The 15623-nt window shown below is 41.7% G+C and overlaps 1 protein-coding gene across 1 annotated transcript in view; it reads left to right on the top strand.

The window, feature by feature from the left end:
• Nucleotides 1–15623, top strand: part of LAMA3 (laminin subunit alpha 3) — a gene marked incomplete at its 5' end in the record, with an annotated part of 261166 nt that overhangs the window by 118883 nt on the left and 126660 nt on the right. The window contains 6 exons of the mRNA XM_019526339.1: nucleotides 352–494; nucleotides 1196–1296; nucleotides 1415–1568; nucleotides 2633–2793; nucleotides 8445–8553; nucleotides 13473–13570. Of these exons, the coding sequence (XP_019381884.1) occupies nucleotides 352–494; nucleotides 1196–1296; nucleotides 1415–1568; nucleotides 2633–2793; nucleotides 8445–8553; nucleotides 13473–13570 (766 nt within the window). The remainder of the gene's footprint in view (nucleotides 1–351; nucleotides 495–1195; nucleotides 1297–1414; nucleotides 1569–2632; nucleotides 2794–8444; nucleotides 8554–13472; nucleotides 13571–15623) is intronic.

A 15623-nucleotide genomic window follows, 5' to 3' on the forward strand; every position in this document is an offset into this window, starting at 1 on the left:
CAAGAATGGTCTTTTGTTGTGTTTATGAAGCCCTTGCAGAGACAGATACAATGAAAATGTTTCAAAGCTTTCCAAAACTGGCAAGTGGTCAGAGGAAGAAAGAGATGTTTCTGGTTTTTCTGGAACACATTTTATGAGCCTCATGAGAATGAGTAGGACAATAGTCACATTGATCCATAGCTTAATATGTATTGTAGAATATATTCCAAATGTGTATTGAAAAAGCAGTACTAGTCAGTTGTTGTCAAGTCTAATTTTTGTGAATGAAAGCATTAGTTCTGAGAACTGGGATGGGAAAATGGAGTCATTTGACATAACCCAGTATTTTTATTAATTAATTTTTTGTGACAGGGGCAACACAGAACAAAGAGATTGTTTTCCCACCCAGCAAGGAGCCAGCTTTTGTCACTGTCCCAGGAAACAGCTTTGCAGAAACATTCTCACTTATTCCGGGAACGTGGATTGTCAGTATCATGGCAGAGGGAGTCCTGCTGGTAAGGAAATGAATGAGGAAAATAAAGGACTTGTAGTTTCTGAGAATTGGGAAGAGAATGATAGAATTGTCCAGAGTTAGTTGCCAAGCATAGTCTTATAAAGGATGTGAAATTCAGCAGTAGGGGAGAGCAGGAAAATGTTATTTTGAAAAAGAAAAATACAATGTTATAGTTTGGCATTTTACCCCCCTCTCTCATCTGAATTTCACCTGCTTAATTTTGTGTTTCACACTTTATAACTATGCCTAGAGATAAAACTAATACTAATTATACAGCTCAATATGGCTGGATTTTTTAAATCCACAAATACTAATAAAAAATCAATAATCTCCAGATTTTAGCCAAATCTGAGTGACTTATCCAAAGTTGGCCTCAAGTCCAGCTTGAAACTCTTTCCACAGATAACACTGCCTATACATGTGCTCTGGAATGGGGGTGGGGGCTGGGGGGCCTGTGGCTTTTTAATTAGAGCAGTTCACAGGATCCGTTCTAATTAAAATGCCCATTGTGTCTTGTGTATTCAGAGTCCTGTGTTTCAAAATGGCAGTGGGTACATTTAACTAAAGCTCATTCAACAAACTTTAGTTAAAGCGCCCCTGCCACAAAGCTGATTTTGATTTTCCATCAGTTCATTGTAAAAATGGAGATACTTACTTACTTCTTATAATCTTCTGTGTGGTCTGAGCATTCTTTGTTCCTAGGATTACATGGTGCTATTACCTAGTGATTACTATGAAGCATCCATCTTGCAGTTACAAGTTACAGAGCCTTGCACTTATTCAAGACGTGCTACAAGAGATAAGTTAATATATACACTTTATAATAAGCCAATTATTTTAGGTAATTCTAATGTTACTGTTTTAATTTTATAATTGGTAATCATCGTCATTCCTGTGTTTTTATTTTTGTTTTTTTTTAAGCTGCTTACTTTATCAGCATTTGCCACTGGACAGATTTTCCTGTGTCCTCAGTTCAGAGGCAGCATATTTTATGCATGGGGAAGAATACAGAAAAATAGCTGTTCAACAGCCAACTCCTGAACACCCAGTGATGTCGCATATCTACGGAAGAGAGGTCAGATTCTTGTAGACCTACTAATGGATGTTGATTTTAGTCACATCTGTATTGCTAATTAGAAACCTCTTGGGAGAGATTCTGCTGGAAATTCAGAATAGCTCCTTTGGCTTCTGTGAAGTTACTTGGGATTCACAAAATCAGGACTAAGAGTACAGTTCAGTGTACTGACTGTTCTTACACCAGTCCTGCAACAAATATGAAACTATGATTTGAGTCAATATTTTAATCTAATGAAGGTAAAAAGTTTCCTGAGAATTTATTCTCTGAAATCCCTAAGTTTTAGATGAGGTACTGTCAGATCATTTCCAAAATAATTACAATGTTTTTCAGAAATCATGGCTTAAAAAGGAAATTTTTGAATTCATAATTTTTCTTAAATGAAAGTGTACACAGTTTACTAACATGGGCATTTAAAAAAAAAACAAAAAAGCTGAACAATTATGCCATCATCAACCCCGTAAAACAGTCATGTTTTATCCTATATTGTTTTATTACAGCAATACCATTATGGGAAAAAATAACTTATTTGATCTAATAACTTGTATGGGAATTACACAAAAGACAATGACCAGCTTTGTCTCCTGTTAATGTTCTGTTCTGCAGTTTGTTCTTGAAAATGTGTACTAAAATAGTAACATCCTATATCATACGCCCCAGTTGCTCATATACTTACGTTTTTAAGTATTCCCGTTGAACTTAGACAAATCAGATAAATAGAAGTGGATGCTTAAGTTTTCACAGGATCAGGGGGTTAGAGAACAAGTCTGTTTAGCATTGGGATTATAACTTCAATTATACAGCATCTTACAACAAAAAGAAAAACACTACAGCTGTATTACATTTTTCACACAGCTTTCTCAAAGCATTAAAATAAATAGATTTTTTTCAAATAATTTGCATGAGAGAACTCGAAAGATGACTGCATGTTTGGTGGTAGGCAAAGTAATCTTTTATGTACGCTTTTAACTCCACAAAGCCAAGTAAAGCTTGTGTAAAGTGTTCTATAAACCTAATGATTGTTTTCAGTGAGATTCAGATTTTTTTTGTTCAACCTCTAATAGATCGATTTACAGCTGACACTGAACATTCCCCAAGTTGGTCGCTACGCAGTAGTGCTTGAATATGCCAATGAAGATGATCAGTTATACACTGCTAATGTGATAATAAACAGCCCTGAGCCTGTCATGGAAGCCAGAGTGAACATTTATAGTTGTAAATACAGGTAGGGATTTCAGAAATAATCATAGAATGATTAAATTATCAGTGGGAATAGTGTGATATACTTTTTAATAACAGATATCTTTCTGATGTATATGAATGTACGTTGATGAATAATTTGCTTTTTTTTCTCCCTAGGAGTGTTAAATCTTCTGTATTACTTGTTCATACATTGAATCATACATTTTTTTTTTCATTCCTTCTCTTTAATCTAGCTTCTCAAGCTACACTCTGTACCCTGGTATCTATGCACTCACTATTTGCTATAACAAACTGGAAAATGGATATTCACACACAATTTTGCATCTTAGAATGCTGTTATAAGTCTTTTATTAAGTACAGCATCTTAGGTTTTGAACATGTACTCACACAAAATGATCTGTGTGTAGAGGAGTCCACCATGTGGCAGGATAGTTGCACTGTCTCAGTTGAACTTATCAGGAACAATTAGTACAGCCAACAGGCTCTAGGCCAGAGGTTCTCAAACTTTTTCTTACTGCATACGCTCTTCCAGATTTGCCAGCTGCCCGCGTACCCCTGCCAGCATATGGTTTATATTTTAACACCTTAAATGCCAATTGTTATTATAATGAAAATTAAATCATTACACACTTTCTCCCACATACACCCCGGTGAGGTTTTGGGTATCCCCAGGGATACATGTACCACAGTTTGGGAATCCCTGCTCTAAACTAACAGATTATAAGGGAATGCAGTTTACACTGGTTGTCATGTGAGAAATTTCTCTTGGTGCTAGGTGCTTGGACTGGCTATACCTATTTAACTCCAAGCACATCTAGGTGACACTAGTAAAAATATTAGCAGCCAGTTGACTGTAGTATCCCTGCCAACTCTTACAGCAATGGAGCTTCACCACTGAGTGCCTGAAGATGGGTGATTTTCCTGAAATTTTCAGTGTAGATGAAATGTTAGGTTACCAGATTTGTATGTATTTATTTATAACAATATAAATATGTATGTATAACTTCTGAATGACTGTGTGTGCTGTGCAACAGTTAAGCCACTGCTGAACTGGAGTATATGGCATATAACATGTAGACTTCATAGATTTCATAGACATTAGGGCTGGAAGGGACCTCGGAAGATCGAGTCCAGCCCCCCGCCCGAAGGGCAGGAAGTCAGCTGGGGTCATAGGATCCCAGCAAGATAAGCATCCAATTTGCTCTTGAAGGTGTTCAATGTAGGTACTTGAACCATCTCCAGTGGCAGGCTGTTCCAGACCTTGGGGGCTTGGACAGTAAAGAAATTCTTCCTTATGTCCAGCCTGAAATGGTCTTGCGGTAGTTTATGACCATTTGACCTCGTCTTCCCTTGGGGCGCTCTGGTGAACAAACGTTCCCCCAGATCCTGGTGTTCACCCCGATAAACTTATAGGTGGCCATCAGATCACCCCTGAGCCTGCGCTTTTCCAGGCTAAAGAGCTCCATGGCTCTCAGCCTGTCGTTGTAAGGTCTGTTTTCCTGACCTCTGATCATGCGTGTGGCTCTTCTCTGGACTCTCTCAAGCTTCTCCACATCCTTTTTGAATTGTGGAGCCCAAAACTGGATGCAGTACTCCAGCTGCGGCCTCACCAAGGCCGAGTACAAGGGGAGAATGACGTCCTGGGATTTGCTTGAGAAGCATCTATGGATGCAAGCCAGCGTTTTAGTTGCTTTAGTAGCTGCAGCATCGCATTGCAGGCTCATGTTCATCTTGTGGTTAATGATGACCCCCAACTCTCTTTCTTCTGTAGTGCTAGCCAGCATAACACTGCTGAGCCTATAAGGATGCTACAGGTTTTTCTTCCCAAGGTGGAGAACCTTGCATTTTTCGGTGTTAAACACCATCAGATTTTCATCCGCCCATTTGCTGAACCTGTCCAGGTCAGCCTGGATCACCTGCCTGTCTTCTGGCGTGGATGCTTTGCCCCAAAGTTTGGTGTCATCAGCGAACTTGGCCAGTCCGCTTCTGACCTCAATGTCCACATCATTAATGAAGATGTTGAACAATACAGATCCAAAGACAGAGCTTTGGGGGACCCCATTGGTCACAGGACACCATGATGAGTGACTGCCATCAATTACAACCCTCTGGGTCTGACCACGGAGCCAATTTCCCAGCCAGCGGATCATGGTGGACCCAAGGCCACCATATAATTAACTTCAGCCAGTGTTAGTAGTAGATGATACAAACTAGGTCCTGGAAACACTTATTCCCTGGTGACCTACCCAGAGGTGCAACATAACAACTGAATGCTCTGGGTAATACTGCCGTGTGGAGCAGCATGACTGACTGCACTGCTGGTGGCAGAGTAGCGGCTGGTCCAGTAGCAGCCACTTGTGTTTTTTCACCCTCCTGCCCTTGGTTACATTACTGTAGAGACCTTCCAACATGCATAAATTTACTCACAAGGGGAAATGTATCCAGAATGTTTGGGTCCCTTTCACTGCAGACAGTTGCCTCATTACAAGCCTGGTATAGAATGAATGCTAATTTAGAGATTAGAAGGATACGTAGTAAAGACATGGTTGCCTCTGAGGTAAGATTTCATGTTTGCCAAGTGAATGAGAGAAATTTAAAAACTTTTTCTTTTGGTTTATTTTGGATTCCAGTATGTTTTATATATTTATATTACACTTTAAGGACCTGCTCATAACATACAGATAAAGGTCTTCAAGCATTTTAATAGAGCTTGTCCAATAGAAGTAACTGTCTTTTGCTGACACTGTAGGTAGATTGTTGTCATTTACAATCTTTACATTTTAAATTAAAATTTACTGTAGGTAGATTATTATATCATTTACAACAGTTAAAGTAGATTATTATATCATTTACAATGGTTAAACTGTAGGTAGATTGTTATGAATAATTGTACTGAAATATAAAATACTCAGAAAATCACTTTGAAAAGTAATCACAGACTGTCAACAGCTGAAGTGAGTCCTTAGAATCGTAAAGAAACCTCAGGAGGTCATGTAGTCCAACCGCCTGAATCAAAGCAGGACCATCCCAACTAGATCATCCCAGCCAGGGCGTTGTTGAGCCAGGCCTTAAAAACCTCCAAGGATGGAGATTTTACCACCTCTCTAGGTATCCTGTTCCAGTGCTTCACCACCCTCCTAGTGAGAGAGTTTTTCCTAATATTCAACCTAAATTTCCCCTGCTGCAACTGGAGACCATTGCTCCTTGTTCTGTCATCTGACACCACTGAGAACAGTCTAGCTCCATTCACCTTGGAACTGCCCTTCAAGTAGCTAAAGGCTGCTATCAAATCTCCCCCTCAGTCTTTTCTTCTGCAGACTAAATAAAAGCCAAGTTTCCTCAGCCTCTCCTCAATAGTCATGTACCCCAGCCCCCTAATCATTTTTGTTGCCCTCTGCTGGACTCTCTCCAACTTGTCCAAATCCTTTCTGTAGTCGGGGACCCAAAATGACACAGGACTCCAGATGTGGCCTCACCAATGCAGAATAGAGGGGAATAATTATTTCCTTTGATCTGCTAGCAATATTCCTACTAATGCAGCCCAGTATGCTGTTAGCTGCCTTGGCAACAAGGGTACACTGCTGACTAATATCCAGTGTATTGTCCACTGTAACCCCCAAGTCCTTTTCTGCAGAGCTGCTGCTTAGACAATTGGTCCAAAGCCTGTAACAGGCATGGGATTGTTCCATCCTAAGCACAGGCCTTTGCTTTTGTCCTTATTGATCCTCATGAGATTTCATTTGATCCAATTCTCCAATTTGTCTAAGTCACTCTGAATCCTAGTACTACCCTCCAGCATATCTATTATTTCCCTCAGCTTGGTGTCATGTACAAACTTGCTAAGGGTGCATTCCACCCCATCTTCCAGTACATTAACATTTGCTGTGGGTGCACTCTGCCATCTTCCAGGTCATAGAAGAAAATATTGAACAAAACCAGCCCCAGAACTGACCCGTGGGACACTCCACTTGATACTGGTTGCCAACCAGACATCAAGCCATTGACTACTACCCTCTGAGCCCAATGATCCAGCTAGTTTTCTCTCCACTTTATAGTCTATTCATCCAACCCATACTTCCTTAGCTTGCTTGAGAGAATGTTATGGGAGACTATCAGAAACCTTGCTAAAGTCAAGGTATATCACATCCACTGGTCTCCCCACATCCACAGAGCCAGTCATATCATCATAGATGGCAATCAGGTTGGTCAGGCTTGACTTGCCCTTGGTGAATTCATGCTGACTGTTCCTTATCACCTACTTCTCCAAGTGCTTAGAAATGGATTTTTGAGGACCTGCTCCCTGATTTTTCCAGGAACTGAGGTGAGGCTGACCAGTCTGTAGTTCTTTGGATCCTCCATCTTCCTTTTCTTAAAGATGGGCGCTATATTTGCCTTCTTCAAATTGTTTGACCTCCCCTGATATCCATAGAGTTTTCAAAGATGATGGCCAGTGGCTCTGCAATCACATTGGCCAGCTCCCTCAGCATCCTCAGGTGCATCCCGTTGGGCCCTGTGATCTTGGACACATCCAGCTTTTCTAAATAGTACCTAACTTGTTTTTTCACCACTGAGGACTACTCACCTCCTCCCCAAACTGTGCTGCCAGGTGCAGTAGTCTAGGAGCTCACCTTGCTTATGAAGACAGAGGTAGAAAAGGCATTGAGTAGTTCAGCCTTTTCCTCCTCATCTGTCACTAGGTTGCCTTCCCTGCTCAGTAAGGGACCTACACTTTTCCTGATCTTCCTTTTGTTGCTAACATACTTGTAGAAACCCTTGTTATCCTTCATGTCCCTTACAATTCCAGTTGTGCTTTGGCCTTCCTGATTTCATCCCTACATGCCCAAGCAATATTCTTATTGCTATTCAAGCTTCTTCCATTTCTTTTAAGCTTCTTTTTTATGTTTAAACTCACTGAAGAGTTATCTGCTAAGCCAAGATGGTCGCCTGCCATATTTGTTATTCTTTCTGCACATTGGGATGGTCTGTTCCTGCACCCTCAGTAAGGTTTGTTTAAAATACAGTTAGCTCTCCTTGATGACTTTGCCCCTCAGAGTGGCCTCCTGGGGGTTTTGCCCATCACTTCCGTGAGGGAGTCAAAATATGCTCTTCTGAAGTCCAGGGTCCATACTCTGCTGTTTTCCTTTCTTCCTTTTGTCAGGATCCTGAGCTTGATCATCTTGTAGGGGTCACAGTCTAGCTGTGTAGGGCCAGATTCTGCTCCTTTTACTCATGTTGCTGTACCACTAATAGCAAAGATCACATGGCCTCTGTAGGGTGCTTGGTTCTAGAAAGCAGCAGTGTTCTTTACCACTGAAGAATGGTGGCACTTTAAAATGTATTTACCAAGTACCTGAGTTTTTTTGTTATCTATCCTGTTACATGGCATAAAATACATAAAAATGACATGTGGAATTTTTCAGAGTCTGCTTACAATGACCGTTCAAGTGGAGACATGAACAGGAATCTAGGTTTTAGTTCTGGATACAGTACACTAAAGTACTGTTTTACATGTGGCTCCTCTCCCCTTTTCTTTATCTGGTCTTATCTGCTGATAAAGGTATTTGTTGCCTTTTGTCTAGGTGAATAGCTGGTATGTTCAAACAATGGACATCAGCATGAGAAATAAAAAAGCATGACAGAGAGACTAATTTTTAATTCTACTCTCTCCTGCAGCTTTCTTTGTCGTAGTGTGGTGGTTGATAATATGAATCGCATTGCAGTCTTTGACCTTCTAGCTGATGCAAAGTTACATCTTATGGCATCATCGATAAATTTTCTTCTGGTAAGTGGCTTTCTTTTATTCTAAATGCTTTTCCTAGGCAGGAAAGAAAGACACTTTCCTCAAAGTTTGTGTTTTATACGTTGAATATTTAGGGGTGTGATTTAGATGTTTGGGTTGATGATTTAATAACAATGGTCAGCAACCGTCTAAAGCTGCCAGCTGGATTGATTCAGTTTTTTTCAGATGTGAATGAGTGGGCATTAGGACCCAGCTGCCACTTTTCATAGAACAGAATCATAGAAAATTAGGATTGGAAGGGGCCTCAGGAAGTCATCTGGTCCAACCCCCTGCTCAAAGCAGGACCATGTCCAAGCATCCCCAGCTAGATCATCCCAGCTAATGCTTTGACTGCCCAGGTCTTAAAAACCTCCAAGGATGGAGAGTCCACAGCCTTTCTGGGTAATCTGTTCCAGTACTTTATTACCCTCCTAGTGAGAGAGATTTTCCTAATATTTAACCTAAACTTCCCTTGCTGCAACTTAAGATCATTGCTCCTTGTTCTGTCATCTGCCACCACTGAGAGCAGTTTAGCTCCATCCTCTTTGGAACTATACTTTAGGTAGTTGAAGGCTGTAATTAAATCCCCACTCCAGTCTTCTTGTTTTCAGACTAAATAAGACCAGTATCCTCAGCCTCTCCTCATAAGTAGGGACTGCTGAGATTCATGCTGGACGTGTGCTGCCTGGTCCCTTTAATCTTGCAGTTTCCCCTACGCACCTCCCCCGCTGCTGATTGTCAGAGGGGCTGTGCTACTGATCAGCAGGGAGGCAAAAACTGCAGTTTTAAATATGCTGCAGCGTTTGCTTCCTGCTGCTGATTGGCAGAAGGGCCCCAGTGGTCCCATGGCTTGCTGCTGACCAGACCATAGGCAAATACTGCAGCATCTTATAAACTGTGGATTTCACTTCCCAGCCATCAGGGGCAACTGGCAAGCTCCTCTGCCAATCAGTGATGGGGGGACATGTGGGGGAAACTGCAAGATTAAAGGAACCACCATGTAGTACACTTCCAGCATGAATTCCAGTGGTCCCTACTTATACATCATGTGCCTCAGTCCCCTAAGCATTTTTGTTGCCCTCTGCTGGACTCCACCTTCCCAGTGGTGGCACAGGGAAAATGCCCTCAGTCGTCTCCCAGCAGTGGGGCTTTTCCCAGCAGCAGCATCGGGAGAGAGACTGCTGCAAAAGTATCTTCACCCCTCCCCACGAATGCCACCAAAACCCCATGTCCTTGGGCCATGTCCAGATGGCATTGTGGGCTGGATCTGGCCTGTAGGCCATAGGTTGCTAACCCCTGATTTAGAATACAGTTTGGCGAAGTACTGGCAGTCAAAAATCCTGGGGCTGAAATGATTCAATCTTTGCAGGTTAGTCTAAGGCCGTTTGTAGACAAAACAGGAGGCGTGTGTGCGTGACACTTTAAAGCGGGCTAAATGCTTTTGCACAACTCTAATGGTGTTTGCACGCCTCGGTGGTGTATTGCTTATCAATTCTGGCCGCTGTAGGAAATTCGGTGGTACAATGTGCCTTAAATTACTTGGGGCGCAGCAAATTAAAACCCTTTTGAGGAGTTTTAGTTTGCTGTCCCTACAGCCGTGGAGCAAAGCACTGGATTCCATGCAGCTCCATAGCTCTGCAGCCACCCCTGCAGGAAGCCAGGCAGCAGCCCAGGAAAGCAGCTCTGCCTAAGAAAAGCGGTGAGTCTGATCTTTTTTTTTTCCTGCCCCTGGAGCCTGCCTGAGCTGTGCAGGGGCCCAGTGCTTCCCTCTGTGGTTGCAGTGCCCCCCAGGACTGCCCAAGCCAGGTGCCAGCAGGTGGGTACTGCCTGTGGGGGAGGGCTGCCATTGCCACGGAGGGAAGCACTGCCTCCCCCACGCCCCCACCCCCAGCCCAGGAACCACTCCGCCTGCTGGCAGCTTGCCCTCCCCTCCCCACCAGAGAGACAGTTCAGTCAGCGGGGCGTGTGCATGACACAGGGGTTTAATCAGCCCTAAATTTGAAGCAGTGTTTTTTAAAATCCATCACTTGAATTTAGGGCCCCTGTTTCATCTACACATGCCCTAAACTGCATAGATTGAACTGGTAAGCAAGTGAACACGCATTCACTTTTGATTCTGAAAATGCCTGCAGTGACCAGGCCAGAAGCCAGGGAGCACTAGAGTATGCCTCCCTGCTTGGGCCAAGACTAGCCCTCCCACACTGTGAAAGGAAGTTCACAGGGAGGTGCAAAGCATCCTGGAGCGGATTGTGAGTTAACTTGAATCTGGAGGGGATCTGGGACAGAAGTTCAGTAAACCAATTTAACCTAAATCTGTTAAGTCTGATACTACATCCATCCAAGCTTATCTTCAACCTGTTTTGGCCATTTTGAAAGTGGTTTTATTTGCACTGAATTCTTCTATATTACAGGTTTGAACCAGTTTCCATCCACTTATTCTGGTTTATGTGTAATTTCTGTCCCTAGGCTTTGAGAATTGCTAAAATTCATATAACTATCAAACTGAATCAGAAACATTTTCCTTTCTTGGCAAAGGCATCACCAGCATGCCTCTGCCTGGTTTCAGTTAACAAATTTCCCTTTTCTGCAAGTACAGTTAAAGGAAACCTCTTCTAGTAGCTTTTATACTTCATCAGGGTACTTATTATTCTCCCCTACTTTTTGACCTTTTTTTTAACATCTTAATGAGATTTTTCCGGCACTTTCTCAAAATCTCATGGCCTTGCAAGCTTTCACTTTTGAAACAGCCTTTGAAAACTTATAATTAGAAGTAGAAAGCCTTCACTGCTATCTTTTGGTCATATGTATGTTCTTTTTCCGGGCTGACTTTACTTCCAAGTTGTTTCTTATGTTTCCAATTTTAGGGACAATTTTGACTCTACAGCTCATTAAAATCAAGAGTGTAATCACAAGCAGTTCCAAGAAAGTAGTATGAATAACAACAGAATCTAGCCACAAATTATTGTATACAGCACAGGATGACACTTTCTTTGTTTACTCTTGTTGTAGGGCATTATTCAGAATTAATTAAGACCGTCTGGAATATCTGTTCTCTCTCAGCGGTGATTCCCATGCTATCAAGATTGATAGACAAAAGATATGGACTAACATGAACTTCTGTTGTACTGATTTAGAATGCAAACTCCTCTGAGAACAAAAAATATAGACCTTGCCCCATACTTCTGAATATTCTCTTTAAATGCAGGAAATGTGATTTCCAAATACTAAATGTAAGAAGAAAATTCATTAGTAGTTAATCAAGTGGAAGGATGGGCTGCCTTTGCTATGCAGTTAATGCTCTGGAGTTTGTGAGCTGAAGAGCCTGACAAGTCAGGTTACAGGGAAGAGAGATACTGGAGAAGCCACTCCCATTTTTTAAATTCAAAGGCTGGTCCAAATAGTAAATGCAAACAGTAGTTATGTGATCAGAGTTCAAAGAGAGTTTCTTGTACTCTGTTTTTGTTCCTCCCATAGTGATATGAATGAGGTGTCCAAATCCAGACAGTGACTAATGTCTACAGTTCACTTTGTTACTAGTTCCTCCTAAAGGTGTAGTTCAAAGCAGCTGAGCCTAGCCCTGTTCCACCACTAGCTGTTTCCTTCCACCTTTGCCAACCAAGGTAGACATCTGCAGCTGACTCTTTTCTTGTGAACAAGGATTTTATTTCTCTGCCTTGTATCTACTTAGAAGGCCTCACATACCCCATTAGTAAATCCTAAAACACTGTCCTAATGTTTTCTTTTAAGCTTTATTTTTCACCACATTAAGCAAAGGTGTCATCCTCCTATAAAGTTGCTTTTTCCATTATTCAAATGCAGTTACCTTACTGCACATCAGGGTATTTTGGTCTTCCTTTTTAGGTAATTCATGTACAAACACATCCTTTACATATTTTTATTAGTTTTTTAATGAAAAAATTAAGTCAGGTTGCTCTAGTTTTGCCTAGAGACAAGCTCTTAATACACAGAGTGATACTTTAGCCCTATTGAAATACAGCTTATTCATGGACAGCATGCTAAAACCTTCTCCCACTTTACTAGAACTTGAAATGTATATCTAGGCTAAGTACAGCCAGCCCGAAAGCCTGAGGTTAAATTGATTCAGTCTTCGCAGGTTAGTGTAAGCTGCATAGATTGAACCGATAAGCAAGTGAATAGACATTCACTTTTGATTCTGGAAATGCAGCCACATGCCTGCAGTGGCTCAGGGAAGAAGCTAGTGGGCACTAGCTGGAGCAGATACCTTGGGCCAATGTTAGCCTGCCTACCCTGCAAGGGGAGGGTTTGTGGGGGAGGTGCAAAGTGTCTTGGGATGCTGAGGGTCTATGAGGTAACTTGAATCTGGAGGAGATCTGGGACAGCAGTTCAGTAAACCGATTTAACCTAAATCAGTTAAATCTGATACTACACCCACACAGATTTATCTTAAACCAGTTTCAGTCATTTTGAAAGTGTTTTATGTGCACTGAACTTTTGTTGTGTTACAAGTTTGAACTGGTTTCTGATCACTTATACTGGTTTATGTGTAATTTTTATCCCTCGCCTAGTGTCCGAAAGGACATATGACTGCAAGTGAGGGCGTTATGTCCTTATGTCCTTTTCTCTCAACCTGTCCTGTGTGCTCATTGGCTGCATAACTGAAGAGTTTTGTCCTGGGTACTTTTTGATTTCATTACTACATGCATCTTCACAACCCTACTGGGTATATGGGGAAGCAATATCTTCTCAACGTTATAGTTAGAGAAGTCAGGCACAGAGAAATCAAATTCCTGCTAAAAAGCCCTAACCACAGGTCCAAACATTTTTCCCCAGTTTTCATCATATTGCATATGCACAAGGAAACAACATTACAATTTATATGCAGCTGACTAAAAGGGTAAGAGTATTAACTGACTCATACCTGTCTATTGTTTGCTTTTCAGCACAAAATCTGTATTATATCAGCTGAAGAATTTTCTCTAGAATATGTGGATCCTGAAGTACGCTGCATAGCTACTTATCAAAGTTCTCTTAATCAAAGGTAATTTGCCTGCCTCTTTCCTCCATTCTTCCTGAAGACCTTGAAAGAGAGACATATGTATAGAGTAATATTTTATTGCCTTTATGACTGAAACTTTGTTCTGTGACACACAGCTGATCCTGAGCCAAGATATTTATGGGTAGTGTTTGATAAAGAGATAAAGTCTTTGTGTTAATCTGTGCGGTCTTTATTCAGGATTTAGTTAATACCATCACTGGCAGGTTCCTGGGCTGTCTGCACTGTCTTACGGTATAGCTTTAAGGAAAACATGGCTATGTGTGTATAGATCTGTGTGTATACTGATATACAGTAAAGCTACAATGCCTAAGTCAGCTTTGTGAATTTAGTTCTCAGATATTTTCTGATATTTTAGCAATGTAATAGGGTATTAAAATGAGAAAAGCTATAATCAATTTTTTTGGATGGTAGAAAGGAATTGACTAAATCCAATGATTTTCAAATACAGGAATAATATCAAGATACTTGGCATTTAAGACCTTTTAAAAAGTCTAACGTGACCTTTTTTTGGTTTCCACATAGTGCACAGCATTTATTTCCAATCTTGTTCATCCTGGAGGGATTAGATTACTACACCTGGTACTAATTCTAGCTGCCTAACTGCAATTGCTGGCACTCATACATGGTTTAGGATTTTATTTTGCCCTGCAGTGAAATAGAATCAGCTTGGACACATACCTGTGGGAAATGAAATGTTGGAAGCACTTCCCACTTTTTAGCTCAGTGGAGCACTACTTGGGTTAGGGCACTTGGCCAGGAGGAAGGGGAGGAGGAGGGGAAGACCTGTCTAGGCCCATGTCACCCAGATGAGGTTTGAATATACATTTCCTGCTTCCCAGCAAAGTGTTCCAACTACAAGGCCATGGGCCCAGCATTTCCAAGACTCCTTCTCCAGCCTTCCTCTTGAAGATGAGCCATTGGGCAGGCAAGAAGAAGATAAGTAGGGTTAGGAGGGTGTGTGGCTTGATAAGACGGCTGCTGCCCTGGAAGGGAGGGGTTTCTGGCTTCTACTGGAGGCCCCTGTGCATCTTATGGTAGAGGCTTTCCCAGTGCTGTTTGCCCAATGAAAAGTGTAGCTGGCCAGCTTAAAATATGTCATAAAATAAGGCAGGTAAAATTATGTGTCTGTACTTTTTATTTGTGGTTTTGTGAATATACATTTCTTTTTATAGTTTTCATCCTTACTGCAGTTTCAACATAAATCTTTACTTGAATGGTTTTGTTCTTTTAAAAAGACATTATTAGCTGGCTTTATTTTTAATTTTATGATTGGGTTTATTGTTTACAAAATGGAAAGATTGGCACAGTTTATTCATATTGTAAGCAGATGTTTTGAAAGATTTCCCACACAGGCCTGGCAAAGGCACCTCAGCTCTGGGCCTGAAACCTACCAGCCATTCTAGTTCTGGGCTGTTCTTGAGCAGTGATTGATGATTGTCACAAGAAATGAATAAATACTCTATTGAAATCCAGTTAATTTTCACTTGCAGCCATAAATACAATTTTTGGGTCAAAAGTAAATGTACGTAGAAAATGGATATTTAACATATTGTTCCCACTGTGGAGATGTGTTGTTCATATACTATATCTTTGTTGAAACAAACAGTTAGGCAGAATTCATACTTGGCTTTTAAATCTGTGATTAGTAGGCCTGTGTGAAGCAGCTAGTATTTGCTTCAGATTTGAATTCAGCCGATTCGGGGAACAGTGATTTGACTCGGTGATTTGAATCACTGTCCCAAATTGATTCAGCTGAATCTGATTTGGAGATTTGGCTGCTGGTGAATCAGCCGCATCTCTGAATCGCACAGGCCCCATCCCTCTCCTGCTCTCCCAGCCCCACCCGGCCCCAGCTCTTGGCTCTGTGGAAAAAAAAAGCCCCTATTTACCGGCTTCTGCTGGGTGGGGGGGGGCAGGGGGGGAGATTCCTGCTGCCCCTCACTACTCCACACCACGTGGGGGGGCTCTGTCATGCAGTGGGGGGCAGTGGGGATGCCCCCCTCTGCCTGGCAGCAGCCGGTGAATAGGGGCTTTT

Source organism: Gavialis gangeticus, unplaced genomic scaffold (genome assembly GCF_001723915.1).
Source record: "Gavialis gangeticus isolate Ggan-Ray unplaced genomic scaffold, GavGan_comp1, whole genome shotgun sequence".
Classification (NCBI taxonomy): Eukaryota; Metazoa; Chordata; order Crocodylia; family Gavialidae; genus Gavialis; species Gavialis gangeticus.